This window comes from Ascaphus truei, chromosome 3 (assembly GCF_040206685.1).
Source record: "Ascaphus truei isolate aAscTru1 chromosome 3, aAscTru1.hap1, whole genome shotgun sequence".
Classification (NCBI taxonomy): domain Eukaryota; kingdom Metazoa; phylum Chordata; class Amphibia; order Anura; family Ascaphidae; genus Ascaphus; species Ascaphus truei.
The window spans coordinates 289885220-289902453 of NC_134485.1; the positions used below are offsets into that span (position 1 = coordinate 289885220).

The window sequence follows — 17234 nt, forward strand, 5'->3', positions numbered from 1 at the left end:
TTCTCCCCAACAGACACCTTCATTATTTTGTATTCTTAAATGTTATTTAAAACTAGATAAAACACATTCTATACAACTGGCAAACTCTACAAACGACTAATCTGATCCCTATTCACAAGCGGCAAAGAAACCAGAAAAAGGGAACATTATCAATTGCCCACTAATATATAATAAAGTTGTACATGCAGTACACTGGAAACAGAAATACCTGTAAAAAGTCACATATTAATTCCTTCCTACTCAGGCAGCAGGATGAGACATTTGGCCACGGCCAAAACGCCACCGGCTTTGCCGCAGGGCAACTCATCACCGGGTCATTTTGCCACGATGTCCGCTCCTGTGCCCGACCGCCCCCCCACCCAACAAGTTAAGCCAGGTCTGCCACTCCAAAAACCGCATGTCCCGACCGCTGACTCCAAGAACTGTATATTTAAACGTCCCGTGCTGGACCACTACACTGCCTAGTCCGACGCTCCAGCTTTAAATGTCCTGCGGTCTCGTGCGGGACATTTCAATATGCAGATGTCAAAGCTGGCTTGTAGGGTGCGGAGCGGTCGAGCACGGGAGTGGATATCGCGACAAAATGCCCTGACTGTGAAATATCCCAGCGGCGATTTGGTCGCGGCCAAACATCCTAGACTCAGGCAGATTCCGCAACAGTTTGCATGCTGCATAAATCACCTTTGATAGACCATGTGATAAAAGTAAAAATGTCATACTATGTAATCATTGCATTATTTCACTGTGCTAAATCTGCAATGAACCTTGACAAGTAAAAACTGGTTGTTCAGTGTAAACATTTAATCTATATAAATTGAATTATGTCTAACAATTTGGGTTAGTCTACTGTATAAATGGTCCAATGCCATTTGATTTGCACCCTCCCACCTTTGATTTGGCCTCATATATCCAACCCGCACCCAATTCTACTCAAATCTATTGAGTTCAGGGGGATATATTTTGAGCCTGCCCACCACCATCTTTCACGTATAGTGATACTGTAATTGCTTTACGTTAAAGAAACGTGGGGTGTTTTAATTCAAGAGGCCAATATGTGAAAGCTCTAGAACAAAGAATGGTGCCAGAACAATTTGCTTGATTTTCTGCATGACAATTACTAATTTATGTAGTTAATGGTTTCCTAGATACAGCAACTCAAAAGCAAACAAATATCAACATGCTTTGTGGCAAGAGAGCCTGTAAAACACACTCTGCCAATAAAGTGTCTAACAGTTTGTGGTTCTGTGCAGTAAACATCCATAAACGGTTGTCTTTAATAGTTGCGATTACTTGATTTGATGGTCTTTAAATACCCAGATAAATGGGGAATTAAAACCAGTGTGTCTAAAGTAGTTTATTGACAATTATTGTACAGAATTCTTAAGATGAACTAAAGTTTTTTTCAAGATGCAATTTAATTAAAAACAAATGTAACAAAATTCCCATTGCACACAATGTAAAGGTTCCCATGTAAATTGCAGCAGTTCCAAGCCTTTGAGTTATTGCAATTTCTAAGCATCTTAAAGCAAACATAAATCACACAAAAGTATGTTTTTAATTGTTTTATTCCATGTTTATTTCTTCAAGAGACTAGTGCTTTAATATACACCTGCTCTTGGTTTGAAAAAGGAATGAAAAATGTCATTGCTCAATGAGTATTTTATTTATATATGAGTTATGAGAAAGAAAACTGATCCGCTACTATTTATAACCCCAATGCATTGCGGTCCCCATTAAGTACTGAAGTGGTTCTAAAAGGATAGTAGGGATAAATAAAGTGTTGATCCAACCAACTACTGAAAAATCTCTCCAGGTTGAAGGACTCAACTGAGTGAGATTTCAGGGTTTTAAATACAAAAATATGGACTTCCAAAAGTGAGACTCCATTTAAGTCTATAAGAAAAGTGATACTATAAATGATTGAAATTGTTTTCCCAATGAGTGAGACAAGCCTGCTACAAAACCTGCTGGATTAATAAGTACAACCCCTTTCTTCCCCAAATACAAAGAAATACCCCCATAACAATGTTTACAGAAGAAAGCAAGTAAAGATGCAGTTTCCCAAAAATGTAATTACTTTTAAAGCAGCAGTCCAAACTGCCGGTTTTTACATTTGTATTTCTCCCTTTAATATGTGCATCAATACAATCCACACAATAAGTAATTAGCTAAGTTGCCGATCGATCGGCGAAGATACGGCTCGGGGGTTCACTAAATGGCTATCAGTGCAGCAGAAGAGGACCAAAGATGCATAGTTCTGTGGGGAAGATCATGTGACCAGGCAGTCACTAGATACAATTGGTGCACTTTATAATACACTAAAAATGTAATTAAGAGTTGTTAAAAAAATAAATTAAAAAATGTTACAAGTATTTTCTCATAGTACAGAACTGAGTTCTGTAGAATTAAGGTACTACCCAGTAGCTCCGATCCCCAAACTCCTGCAAACAAAATAATTGTATTCTTACCCAAATATCTCACATAAAACTTACACACAGAAAGTTTCAGGAGTCTGGGGCAAAAGGGACATGAAAAGTGGAAAAGCAGGGGACACTAACTTTACATGCAATGATATCTGGCTTATGGTGCGGGGGAGCTGCCAAGGACCCCACGGTTTCATGGGTAACCAGTGGACTTAACCTTTGTTATATAGCCTGGTCACCCCCTTTCCGTCACATTCACCTTCCTACCTCAGCCTTGTGGGTCCGTTTCCTGCTTGAGACGAGCATCATTACACTAGATCAGCGTATGTTACGCCGGGAACAACTAATATTTTTATATTATCCTTGTGAGAATATTACTTGTTGTATTACCATTGACAAAATTATCAATACAGCATTACACCATAAGCGGTTTGAGCTAATTTGAGAGAGATTTATGTATACATATGTTTGGGGTGGTGATGTGAATGTGTGAAGAACAGTATTGTTAAACATTTTGTGGGCACTAATCCTTATCTCTTTTGTTTCTATAGGGTTCCTGGTTTTTGGGACTATTATAAAGTTTCAAACAATACTCCATTGGTGCACCCTGACATCTGTTTCCTGTTCTTCTATTATTTTAGTGAGTTAGTAACTAACTCATACTAAAAATCACAATACATTATAAATTCAATGACATTTGTTGTTGCACAATTTGGAGACTTTTTTTAGGCATGCATTTCAAAAGCTATAAAACATTTATGGCCGTGAATCCAAAACTTCAAATACAGTGGTAGTTTTTAAACTTGCCAGAAGTAAGAATGTAATTAGAGAAGGTCTGTTTTATGTGGTTATAGCCTGTGGGGTAATCTCTCATACATGTTGTGTATTGTTATCAAATGCATTTTTTAATAGATATGTATAACTGAACGAAATTGTTTTACAGATATTATTTATATACACAGTTTTATTTATTCTATGTTAATGCTTTGTTATTTCTATAAAAGTTGACAACAGCAATTTCTATTTATTATTATTATTAGCTATGGATCTACAGGGTTTGAACCAGGGGTCCTCCAGAGATGAACCAATGCTTTTTTAGCTCTGGGGAATACTGGTATAGTTGCTGGTGTTTCCCTTCCATTTTGGGAAATGGATGCCTAAAATTGCAGGTCTCGCAGGCCAGCAGGAAGCTCCATAATTGGGGGGATGATGTTGCAGCTTCCTATTCACGGCCATTTAAATGACCTTGAGAAAACATCGCTGGACCCCCAGGGGGGGTGAAAGACAGTTGGGGGGAGAGGGAGAGGAGAAAGGGGGGGGAGGAGGAGAAGGGGAGGAGGAGAAGGGGGGGAGGAGGAGAAGGAGGGGAGGAGGAAGAGAAGGGGGGGAGGAGGAAGAGAAGGGGGGGAGGAGGAAGAGAAGGGGGGGGAGGAGAAGGGGGGAGGAGAAGATGGGGGGATGAGGAGGGGGGAGGGGAAAGACAGTTGGGCGGGGGGGGGGGGACAGTTGGGTGGGGGGGAGAAGACAGTTGGGCGGGGGGAGAAGACAGTTGGGCGGGGGGGAAGACAGTTGGGCGGGGGGGAAGACAGTTGGGCGGGGGGGAAGACAGTTGGGCGGGGGGGAAGACAGTTGGGCGGGGGGGGGGAAGACAGTTGGGCGGGGGGGGGAAGACAGTTGGGCGGGGGGGGGAAGACAGTTGGGCGGGGGGGGGAAGACAGTTGGGCAGGGGGGAAGACAGTTGGGGGGGGGGGGAAGACAGTTGGGTGGGGGGGAAGACAGTTGGGCTGGGGGGGGAGACAGTTGGCTGGGGGGGGAAGACAGTTGGGCTGGGGGGGGGGGGAAGACAGTTGGGCGGGGGGGAAGACAAAGGCTAAAAATGTCCCTGCAGATAATAAATATTTCCACATTCTAGTAGGTGTATTTTAATATGACGAAGTGTAGCGTTGCTGCAAGTTGTTATACTTTGAATGGATCCCAGAAATATTTCCTTATTGATGTAATAATAACAACAATTAATAGGTGTCTTCATATGTACTTAGGTAATTTAGGGTATTCATAAATTACAGCTACATTGGTGGTGAAGTACAACTACCAAATATAAATGTGAATGGAGTGTGTAGCAGGGCCAAAAGTGTGGTAGCCTGCCACACATCAGGCTACCACTCTGGCATCGGCAAAAATTGACTGCGCAAAACTCCTGGCGGATAGCAGCCTGGTGACTCCAATGTCCCGGTTTTGTTAATGGATTTATAATATTGACTACTGTAAATGGCCCGTCCATAGGTTATGTGCCACCCTTAGGCAAGCACTAAAAAGGAGGTGTAACGCCCCCCCCCTCAATTTAAAAAAAAAATGTCCCCTGAGGTAGGAAGCAGGGTGTCTCCGGAGCTGAACCACATTCATTTCGGCTCCGGAGGCCCCTCCTTCCTCAGATACAGATGTAGCCATGCCACCTGTGGCTACTAATCTGCCCTTGAACTGGCAATAAGCCCTGGTAAGAGCAGGTCTTGCTAGTAGTCAACATGGGGTTTTCCCACTCTTTGGCGCTGCACTGATTGATAGTATGAGGCGGTAACCTCAGGCCTGAGTATGTCCAATCATGGGACAGACATGGTGCCCTCCTCCTGGCTGTACTTAAAGGCAGTACCGCCCCAAATTCAGTAGTGTGCCTCTCCCCACCGAGTGAGGCAAGGTTGCACACAGGGAGCCTGAGATTGGGGCCTTCCCTGTTCCTCTTCCCCTTGGGGGAGAGCGAGTGTAGACCTATACCCCGACTCCTCATAGGGGAGTCAGGAAGAGCTAGGGCAGCTGCAGGGGCCCTGACCTGTAGTGGTTGTTCAGGGACCATCATCAGGTGGATAGCTGACCTGAGAAGCTGCGATTGAGCAGACAACTGCTGTATTGTGGTGGTATCAATAAAGACTGTTCCTGTTTGCATATACCTCCTGCCTGGGTGTGATCTTACTGGGAGGAGGGAAAGTAATTCTACTGTGGGAGATCGCCTCCATTCATCTTGGAGCCTGCGGCAGAGGGAGGCGCTGCCCTGCTAGAGAACATTGTGGGTAATGTACCCCAGAAACCTGATCCTGTGTCCCCACTACCACCGGCTTACAGCTCAGCCCACCTGTTACCAGCAAGTACCATGCACCACACGTTTAGTAATGGCCAGATCTCCCACCGGGTGGGGGAAACATTGTTACACAGGTATCCCCTAAGGAGGTAAGTATCTTCTGCTCAGCTTTAGATGTCCCATCACATGGGCCAATAGAGAGCCGTGATGTCATGGGCGGCTTCCTAATGACCCATGTGACCGGGGCTTTAAACTTGAGCAGGAGATACCGGCACCCCCTAAGCAGGGAGTCCTGGACTAGTGCTGCTACACTTTCCCTCTTGCCGCCCCCAACATGCCTGGCTGTGAACACGCAAATATTAAACTTCAAGATATAATTTCTAGTGAGTGTGAGTGCTCATTGGCATGTCATTACCTAGAATTTCTGGCTTTAGTGGAAGCATTGTATGCTAAGACATAATGGGGAAAGGCAGGTTTGTGGACCGGTCTGAGACATGTGAATGTGCTCACAAAATTACAAATGTCAAAACAAGTAGGTCTATCTTATTTTGACACTAGCTAAAGTACCGTTTCACATGGGTTGCAGTACTCTGGATTCATCTTTTCCATTGTAGATTTGAAACGGTGACTCAATTTATAATGGCACCCTCTTTAACCCAATCAATAATTCCAGCTTTCAGTGACAGACTGCACCCCAACTCCCAGTCACAGACATTCCCACCTCAAATTATAATAACATCCACCCTCTTCACTGACACACCGTCTGTGACACTCGCAGCCAATCAGTGACCTTCTTCTGTTACACCCCCCTACCCTCCCCTCTCATCCTCGCCCCCCCCCACGTCACACTCCCCCCTCTCACCCGCTTCCTATGTATTCTCTCCCCACTCACTGCCCCCACCCTCTCTTACACCCCCACCTCTCTATCCACCCTCTTAGATCTCCCCCTCCACGCTCTCTTAGACCTCCTCCTCCCCTCCTGCCTCTTATATCCCACTTCCTCCCTCTTACAACCGAATCTCTCTTAACCCCCACCTCTCCTCTATAAACCGCCACCTCTCCCTCCTAGCTCTCTTACACCCCAATCCCCCTCCCACCCCCCTTTCCCTTCCCACCTCACCTCTACCCCTCCCAAATCCCCCCTGCCACACCTCACCCCTTCCCACAGCCCACACTCTCCCCGTAAGCCAGGGAAGCACAAACTTTTGGAGCTGCGCCCCCCCCCTGCCTGCTCCCCCAGGTACTCGTGCCCCCCTTACTTTTTGACCGGCGTCAAATGACACCAGGGCTGACGTCACATGACCGTTACCATGGCGACGGGCGAGAAAAAAATCCCAAAGTTAGTCCAGATAGTCACATTTTTCAAAGGAAAACCATGTTTAAGTTGTGTCCGAAGGGCAATATTTCTTTTGATCTCAAATATCGTTCCATTACAATCAGCAAAGAATTTAAAACAGACATGTATAAGTACTCCATCTATAAAACAAGAGAGAGGAGAGAGAGAGAGGAGAGAGAGAGAGGAGAGAAAACAGGCACTCATATGCAAAAAAGTGAAATTTATTGACTCAACCTCTCAGTGGGGACCGAAACGTCGAGTAAATAAATTTCACTTTTTTGCATATAGGAGTGCCTGTCCCTTTTTTCCTTTTTCTGCATCTTTTTGGACAGTATGCACCGTTCCTTGGCCCTTATTTTTTATTTTGTTTTGTGCGTGCCCTGTTTCTGACTATCTATACTATAATTCTAAGTTGGATTCCGTTTGTTTGAATGCCAGAAGCATTGAAATCTCAGAAACTGCCCCACGTAGCACAACGAAACTTTCACTGGACATTCTGCAGCGGATTTGTAGGGTCAACGCAACTATTTTGAGCTTCCAATGTCACTCACATCCCAAATTATGGACATTATAAGTTTCACTCGGCTGTACAGCAAATCAAATAGAGCAGGGGTGGGGGGGCATGGCTACTAAGGGAGGGGGCATGTTTGTGCCTGTGTGTGATGTGCGGGGGAGATGTGGCATCGGGGGGAGAGTGGGGGGGTAAGAGGGGGAGATGTTCCAGCACAGTGGGGGGGAGGTGGGGGAGATGTGCCAGTGGGGGAGATGTGCCAGTGGGGGGGGAGATGTGCCAGTGGGGGGGGGGGAGGGAGGGGAGGGGGGGGATGTGCCAGCGTGGGGGGGAGGGGGGTTAATGTGCCGTCAGGGCGGGAGAGGGGGGACATGTGCCGGTAGGGGGGGAACATGTGCCGGGAGGGGGGGACATGTGCCAGCAGGGGGGGGAGGGGGGACATGTGCCAGAAGGGGGGGAGATGTACCAATGGAGATGACGGGTTTGGCGCTCCTGTGACGCGCTGTCTGTGCGGGAGGAGGAGGAGCACATCTGCAGCAACTCAGTGGTGAGGCACAGGGCCGGTATGACAGGGATTCAAGACAGGGGTATGACGTCGGCGGAGCAGGGTTTTTACGTCGCTTGACGTCAGCTGCGCCGGGCCCGGGTGTGATGGGCAGGAGGGAGACACCTGTGACTGGCGCGCAGCAGAGTGAGGAGGGGGAGGGAATCACAGTGTGGTGCAGGTACAGGGGGGGACATCACAGTGGTGTAGGTAAAGGGGGGGACATCAGTGTTACCAGGGGGGGACACACATCACCGTGTGGTACAGGTACAGGGGGACACACATCACAGTGTGGTGCAGGTACAGGGGGGGGACATCAGAGTGTGGTGCAGGTACAGGGGGGGGCGTGTCCTTGCCTGTATCGGGGCTGTGTGTGTGTGTGTGTGTGTGTCTCTGTCTCTGTGTGTGATGTGAGATGTGCGGGGGAGATGTGGCAGCGGGGGGGGGGGAGGAGGGGGAGATGTGCCTGCTAGCGGGGGGAGATGTACCAGCGGGCGGGTTGGACCTGTGCCAGCAGCAGGGGGGGGGGGGGGAGGGGGAGGACATGTATTCAATATTACATTCCCCGGGCGATGCCGGGCACAAACACACACACACAAACACACACACACACACACACACACACACACACACACACACACACTTAGATAGCCTAACTTACCTCCAATGACATCTGTGTTGCATGGACTTTTTGCTGTTCCAAATCTCTTATTAGCGAAGAGTTTTGCTTTTCAAGCTGCAGAAGTCTTCTAGCCAGATGGACGCTGCACAAAAAAAAAAAAAAAGGGAAAATACATTAATAAATTTGACTACATACTATTTTTCCTAAAAGAAATATGTATAGCAATCAACTTATCAATGTAAAGATTTGTAATAATTCAAACATATAACAGCAACAGTCCCCCCCTAAATGGATCGATTTTTTTTCAATTTTACCTGACTACTAGGGAACCCACGGTCCAGGAGACATCTGTAGTTTCTTTGTGTTAGTTTTGACACAACAAATCTACAAACATGGCCAATAACGTTGCAGCTTCTCTATTGGCTGCAGGGCCAAGTCCTGACCTCAACACCATTTTGTGTCTGGCGGGCACAGATAAACCAGTGCAGGAGCCTCCACAAAATGAAATAAAAAAAATATATAAAAAGTACAAACTGCATGGGATGCTGCTATAAAATATCTTACAAACAAGGACGTTCAATTTAACTGAATTACCCACTGGCACAATAATCAAATGATATGCACTCCCCATTCCTCCAATGTTCCAATGTATACCTTCTTTCAATGTCGTACATGGATGTTGAGAATATATCACCATCCAAAGGTTGCCATAATAAGAAGTAACAAACTTCTTTATTTCTGGCACAGATTTCTTCCTACTAATGACATGCAACACAGGCGAGTGACAGGTCAAATGGGGCATAAAAAAAGGCGCCACTGACTGCCACTAACTTCAGTTCTTTTGGTTAATCATAGAACAGAGATGTGGGTTGAAACTGGCAAAGGAGACAGTCTGGACAATTTAGGAAAATTTACTTGGCTGTCGAAGTTTGAAGACGTATAACCAGGGGGGATAAAAATTGGCTTTTAAAAGTGATGCTGAAAAAGTATTAAATACTGGTTGGCGTTTCGGTCCAACTCCTGAGCGACTAAATTATGGTCTATTTCAGGGGTCTCCAAACACAGTCCTCAAGAGCCACCATCAGGCCAGCTTTTTTGGAAATCCCTGTTTCAGCACAGGTGGCTCAATCAGTGGCTCAGTCTTCCAAAGTTTGCGCACCCCTGGACTAAGGGACAACTGACAAACTAATATTAGAATTGGCTATGTTAAGTGCATTAATAAAGAGATACTACGGCAGCTCTGTAGAACAGGTCTGCTCAAAGCTTCAGAGAAACAATGCAAAAAGCTACACAATATACAGAAACCACCTGTCAAACTAAACTTTGCAGACTCACATCTGAAAGGAAGGAAACAAGTAATAACAGTTCAGCAGCTCAGTGTGGTCAGACTAAAAAATGACAGTGTAATTGAATTTATAGTGCTCCAAGTTAAAATGGATAAGAAGCAAGAGGTGATACTATCTGCTCATTTGCATGTCATTTCCCAGAATCCATGGCTGCAGTGGAGAAACTGTATGCAAAGAGATAATGGGGAATGGCGAGGTTGCAGACCTGTCTGAGACATGTGAATGTGCTCACAAGTGATGGTTATATTTACTGTACACTGTACGGTGTAGGGTTTTTGGCCCTTTTTTGAAGTGAAACTTCTTACCTGGCACTAGCACTTTAAAAAAATGTCATTGGTGCTAATCTCCTTCATGGAGATGAAAATGATTACGGAAATAATGCATTGCGCATGCGCAGACAAGGGCCGTGCATGCGCAGACACAGAATTGTTACGGATGTAAGGGATTGCGCATCTCAAGAACGGGCCTGCAAAAGTGCCCAGCGATGGCCGAGTATGCCCAGAGAAAGTCTGCTTTGTCTGTGCATGCGCCCCCATAACCATAATTACTTGCGTATGCATAGTAGTTTGATGATTTTCCTGTGCATGCACATAAGTGGTTTAAGCAGATAGAATAGCTTACGCATGTGGACATGCTCTGAAACGGCAAACACCATCTGCACATGCACGGCTAGATGCACATGCGCATAAGCGGCCGTAGCCACTCATCACGCATGTACATAAACGGCCACACTTGGGGAAGAGGGGTGAGTGAGTAAGAGATCATTCAATAGATGGAGGGAGAGAGTTTGAAGTGGGGGAGTGACAGACACTTGGGGGTGGTGGGGAAATGAAGACACTTGGGGAAGGGGGGTGAGTAAGAAATAATTGGGGAGAGAGTGAGAGAGACTTGGAAGTGGGGGAGTGAGAGACACTTCGGTGGGAGGTGTGACACTTGGAGAGGGGGTAAGTGACTTTGTGGGGAAAGGGAGAGAGTGAGACGGGGAGGAGAAGGGGAGTGAGAGAGAATTGGGGATGGGAGGGGGGAGTGAAAGACGGAGAGCGGGAGGTGAGAGAGCATTGGGGGAAGGTGAGAGAGCATTGGGGGGAGTGAGATAGACTTAGGGGGAGTCAAAGAGACTTATGCGGGAGTGACAGAGACTGCTTGGGGGTGGAAGTGGAAGAGAGAATGGGGTGGAGGGATGGGGAAGAAAGAAAAAAGGGGGAGATACAGATGCAGCCACGAGTATCCGAACACTTGCCTTGGAAGCTCTGGGGCAATCTCCCAGTAATGCCACAACATTTCTGTGACATTTCTGCAGGCAGACTAATGGCCCATCGGATTAACACTCTGGCAGTCCCAAACTGAATGAGATTGGGAGATTGCCCCAGATTTTCCAAGGCAAGTGTTCGGATACTCGTGGCTGCATCTGTAGGTGAGGTGTGTGGGGGTGGAGAGAGAAAAAGAATACGTGGTGTGTGCCAAGCACGAGCATTGTAAGTGAAACTTCTTTGTGTTTTGTCAGTTAAATTGTATTTTTATTGTGATGTTTTTGATTTAATGAAAGATTTTTGAGAGTATAATTACAATTTCAGTGACAACACCATTTTAAAATCACCATAACTTAATGCGTTACTGAATTTATGAAACTTTTGCATAACAATCATATCTATAACTATTACAAAAGACGTACAGAGCAGTAACCAACAGAAAAAAAGACCGGTTTAAATGTTGAAACCATTATGGCTAGTAGTAAGCACTAAACATAATATGTATTTGTCTTTATCTACACTTCATTTATTTTGAAAAGCTTAATAATAGATGCTAATGACGGGAGGTGAAATGTCATAACACGCAATGTACAACCAGAAAATCGTGTTGTGTTCTTTCAAGATGAGCCCTGAGGGAAATGAAAACATTACCGTATACTTTTCACGTTCAGTCATGTCTGTAAGAACTGTGCATAAAATGTTTAAATAAATGTTCATCAGTAAAGACTATGCTAGTTTTCTTAGGGATGTTATGATGCACTTGTTACAGAGACAACAGAGCCTGTTGTTTGATGGAGGACTTATGCTTATATGGTGTATATTAGAGATCTGCAGATCGTTTGCTTACGTTCATGTATGTGGCAAAATAAGCCGAATACATTTTTCCAAGTCGTAAAAGGCAATGTGCAAGTCCAGTGGCCCTTTATATACTGACATTTTCCCACAATTTGGCAGACTGCTGGCAAGTGGAATTTTACAAAATGTAAGAGAAAACGACAAAACAATGTCAAACCAATTCTGAAGACATTTGCAAAGCTCTAGTTTATATGAACCTACATAATAAGGACATTGAAATGATTTAAAAATATATACATATTTTAAAGAATAAATAGTGATGGTCACTCATATATTATATCAATGTGTTAATATGTACATTCTTGGAATATGGGTTGTACTCAAAAGTCAGGAATTGACGCTTAGGTTTTGTTACTTTCAAGAGTTCAACAGCTCTGAGCATTCAATCTTCATTTTATTACAGATCCTAGATAAACTAAAGCAGAAGAGAGGGATCTACTAGAGATACAGTATAGCAGAGATATGCAAATAACGGAGAAAAAAAAAAGTTTGTTTTTTGATTACAAACTTTAACGAAATTGATTGTTTGGGGAAAAACTACCCCCCCTCCCCCTGAGCTCTTTCATGTATTATTGCCAAAACATCTACAAAGTAAAAAAAAATCTAAAGTTGAAATAAAGATTCAGTAATTAACAATAAAAATAGGGGTACTCCCTTAAATACCACATCATTTGTGTGTTTTGCAGCTAAAAGAAGAGCCTACTAATTTTTGGGAATAGATTCACTGGCAAGATTGAAACCAAAATGTGGTATCACAGTTGTCCAAAGTTCAATTCAACTTTGTGATTTTTCAAACGTTCTAAAAAGTAAAAAAAGAGGTAAACAGATATTTAGGTTTATGCATATGTAAAGAAGAACACTTTCCTAGCAATCGGACCTGAACCCTAAGGGAGGCTGAGATAACCTAGCAAGGGGACTGAACCAAAGACAAAATGGAGGTCTGAATCAGCATTTATGTTATAGCTAATTAGGTGATGGATGGAATCATAATAAAATGTAGGCACTGATTAGCTGGACAAAGGTTTGCAGCTACTGGAAGGTACATTACAGACACAAGAACACTTTTCCCCATGCAGTTTTCCCACTCCCGTTCACTTCATGTTTCAAAGAAGAGATGAAGAAGTAGATACACACATTTAAATAATTGTTCTATTAAAACAGCCAGGCAGAAATGTTGAAAAGTAGAACAGGGTCACTTAATATGTTATATAATGAATGTTATGAGAAGTCACGCATTTGGGATGAAAAGAAAAGACTACTACTAAATGAGTTCAACAAAAAAAAGTGACGAGGGACAAATGTAGGAAATTCTAAGCAATAAGGCGGAGCAGGCCATGTGAAAGCAGGAACATCCATATACTTTCAGTAGAGCAAACATCTAATGAAGGTTATATAATGAAGATTGACAAGTCCATTAAGAGCGAGGAGGTTAAAAGCTAGTTAAACAGCAACCAAGGGTAACTCCTTTTTTTAATGTGAAGTTTAAAATAAATTGTGAAAGAATTGCTAGGCCTGTTAAAGCTAATTTCAAAGTGAGCAATTACTCATTCACTTTCTTTAATGTGTCACTTGCTAGATCACGAAGAGATCATCAAGTAACGTCTTTTTACCTTTGTTTTAGTCTTCGTTTAGCTGTGGTGGGGACATTGGCTCCATATCCATACGAAAACAGAACTCTTTCAGCTTCAATCTCATTTTCCACTGTAACAAAACATTTTTTTAGATATACCGTATATATATATTTTTTTTTTAGAGTACTCATTCTGGTAGCAAATGTAGACATTATGGGTATAATTGAGAGTGCAACAATAGACAAATAAGCCCCAATGCTACATCTAATATGACAAATTATTTAGTGAATTACGATCTGTTTTTTCTCTGTTTATTCTTCCCATAAGTACGGTCATTTAGTTTGAAAAACATTTGAAGCCTGCAACCACATCAAGGTTAGACCCAATCAGCAGGTGTTACACAACCAATATTATACAGTCTTTTGTATTTCTTCCACTTCATAGATAGAAGAGGAAACCGTACAATAATATAGCCAACAGCACGAGATGTGCGAAATGAATGCAGAGCCTCTCTCCTGGGGGAAGACATCTCTTGATAGACTACTCACTCACATGCCAGGATTTACTCATTAAATAGAAGTGGGGTGGGTGAGCTTCAATGAAGGAGGTGGGGTCTATGAAGAGATTGCGTCCCCCAGGAGAGAGGTGGATATAACTTTTGCTGTAGCAACAAGCATGGGAAGTATAAATACATAGTTTTTCTTGCACCTTTATTTATTTTTTTGCCTACGATAATTATTAGGGCGCTTCTGGTTTATAACCAGTTTTAACTGCACTGTCCTTCATACATAGCAGATACAGTGCTTCTTAATTTAAACCCCTTAGGCACCGCATACATGTCACGCATTCTGTGCGGTTGGCTATATTATTGTTTTCTTTCCTCTTCTCTCTATGCAGTATAATATTGGTTGTGTAGGACCTGCTGTTAGAGTCTAACCTTGATGTAGTTGCAGGCTTCAAATATTTTAGCCAAATTATTTAACTAAATGATCCGTACTTATGGGAAGAATAAACAGAGAAAAAACAGATAGTAATTAACCAAGTTGTCATATTGGACGTAGCATTGGGGCCTTTGTCTGTTGTTGTATATGTGGCCAGGTCTCCTTATAGGCTCCCCCTCGGCACCCCCCCTGGTTTCTCCAGTCCCCTTACCTCTATGTGGAGCGGGTGGGGAGGTTGCAGCGGCAATGCAGGGGCGACCGGGTCGCCGGAGTCCCGCGGTGGCCGGAGGGACAGGGCGTCGCCATCTGGTACAGAGTTGCGCATGCGCAGTCAGACGGCAGCCATTTCAGCTTGTGCATGCTCAGGAGAGGGTGGGAAGCGGTGGCGATGAGACAAAGAGGCTCCGCGGGGACTACAGCCCCCAGCAGGCATAGGGGCAGGCAGTCAGGTGCCGGGAACAAGCCAGTAGGGCTGTAGCAATCTCCTGCTCCCTGATATTGTTACATTTCGCGCGCTGGGACCATGGCAGTTGGAAGCTGAACACCGAAGAGGTAGGATGTGAGTGTGCAGGGGCCTGTGGCATCTGCACTAGGCCAGAGACCCCTGATAGGCCCAACTCCCCTCAGTTTGTGGCTGCTACAGGGACACGCCCATAGCTAGGGAAACTGCCCCTGTAGCTGGTAGTGAGGGACCCAGCCAGGACACAGCAGCATCCAGGCTCTTGGTGGTCTGGGACCAGACCACCCCATGGATGAAACTGTCCTTGAGGTGGACATCCCACGCGGGGACCACCCCACGTGGAAGCACCGGCGTCGCGGATCATCGTTGGGTCCATATACCCCATCGCAGGACGCAGCGTGCCCGGGTGTGGACGCACCCGGCAGGTAACCCACGCACAAGTGCACCAACATACACTATTGTGACAGCGCTGACTACATATAAGGGTGAGGGGGTTATATCCTTGTGGATACTAGAGTGGTTGGGTGCCCGAGGGCCCAGTCAGGTACTGTGGAGACTGTGATCAAGTGTGTGGGACACTGGGCGGGTGGTTACGGCCGTGCGAGGCTGGTGGGTAGGCTGTAACCAGTAGTCATACTATCGTTCTATAGTAAAGTATGTTTCACCCATTGTGTATGGTTATTGTCTAAACATATGTATATAGGTCCTGTAACGGGTAATTGCACAAAGTACAATCCGTTACAGGTGGAGGTGCTGAAGAACACCGTACCAGTTTACACCCCAGGCTCCCTGCAGTGGAGGCTCAGACCTCCTGTGAGCCACAGGTATTGCACCACACACACCGTAGCCACACATTCTCCAAGGGGGTGGGGGAAAGTGCGCTACATATACATTAGGTCACTATCGCAGTGGCACTGCTATTAATACAAACATATAATGTAGTGGGATTGAGATTTCAGCCTGCTAAGACTGTGGATGTATAATTGAGAGTGCTAAATAAATGCAGTGTACATAAAATGCTTGCGACTTTCATGCATTTTGAAAATACAATCTTTTGAAGCAGAGCATTAAGGGCCTGATTCAATATTCTCTGAAGCTGTAAGATCGTCCACTTTGGATAATATTAAATCAAGCCCTAGGGGAGCTATGCATCAAACTTAATAAAAAGCACCTAAATGCATATAAACACATAGGTTATATAATTGCCTGAATTAATTCAACATTCCTTAACAAAATTACACTTTTCTCTATTAAAAAAAATAAAAAAATAAAGCAGAATGCTAGCTAATCCAGATTTTTCTCTTGTACATTTTTCACATGCACTGTTCAATTTGATGCAGTAAAAATATGTTTTATAAGCACAAGCTCATAGAATTAGGTCTATACTGTTATTAAACAAAGTGGTTTTCGAAGCCTGATTTTGAGAGAGACTAAGTGGCTAATTCAATATACTGAACTCAGAAGTGAAAACTGCCATTAATGCCCATGTCAGATTTAATCCGATTGCGCTTTGGGGTACATTGAATCAGCCCCAATGCATTCAAATAAGTTGACCATGTTCTTTAAAGTCAAATTTAAAAAAAGTTTAAACTAAATTTTTGATTCTATTTACAGAATTTCAATTTAGTTAAAATAAGATGTCCAAGCATAAGCTTACAATTAAAGTAGTGGTATTCAGCATAATCTCACTTACAGTACTATAGTTCATAGATAATATCCACTCCTTATAGCATGCATCAGTTCAACAAAAGAGAGGACGTTAATAGAGGTCAATGGTTGGGAGCACTTGGGCAAGTGACTGAGTCATATTCATTAAACTCAGATATGATCAATGCAAAATCACACGAAAATGGTGATTTCACACAATTTTATTGAGAGAAGGATGGAGAGGGAAAGGGAAAAAATACTTGTGTAGATACCCGAGATACCTGGGAAATATGCCAATTTAAGTAATTCAATATATTTTACACATTTAAATGAGCATATTTTTGACTGCTCATGAATATTTCATTTTGCCACGTTGCCTCATTTGCATATTGCAAGGAATTGCATAGCTGAAAAAAAAATTGCTTCAAAAACAGCCACCATTGCACAGTGAGCATCAAACAATAAAGGCTTCATGAATAGGACGAGATACAAATCTGTGCAGATTCTGCAAGGGAATATACGTAATGGAGTTTAATGAATAGGCCTCAATGACGTCTTCTCTCTATCAAGAGGAAGCGTAAAGAAAGGGGAGGTAAAGCGGTTAGACGCAAGTCTACATTTTACTATATCTCATTTGCATCACTAAGAAAACAAAGTA

The 17234-nt window shown here is 44.0% G+C and overlaps 1 protein-coding gene across 11 annotated transcripts in view; it reads right to left on the reverse strand.

Moving 5' to 3' along the window:
• The window catches only part of PIBF1 (progesterone immunomodulatory binding factor 1), a 217420-nt gene that overhangs the window by 38601 nt on the left and 161585 nt on the right, over positions 1–17234 (reverse strand). For all 11 annotated transcript variants that reach the window (XR_012799924.1, XR_012799925.1, XR_012799926.1 and 8 more), the window contains 2 exons: positions 13568–13658; positions 8546–8648 (listed from right to left, as the gene is read on the reverse strand). Coding sequence is in view for 8 of the 11 variants with exons in the window: in XM_075591017.1 (XP_075447132.1) it covers positions 8546–8648; positions 13568–13658 (194 nt within the window). In the remaining 3 variants the exon portion in view is untranslated. The remainder of the gene's footprint in view (positions 1–8545; positions 8649–13567; positions 13659–17234) is intronic.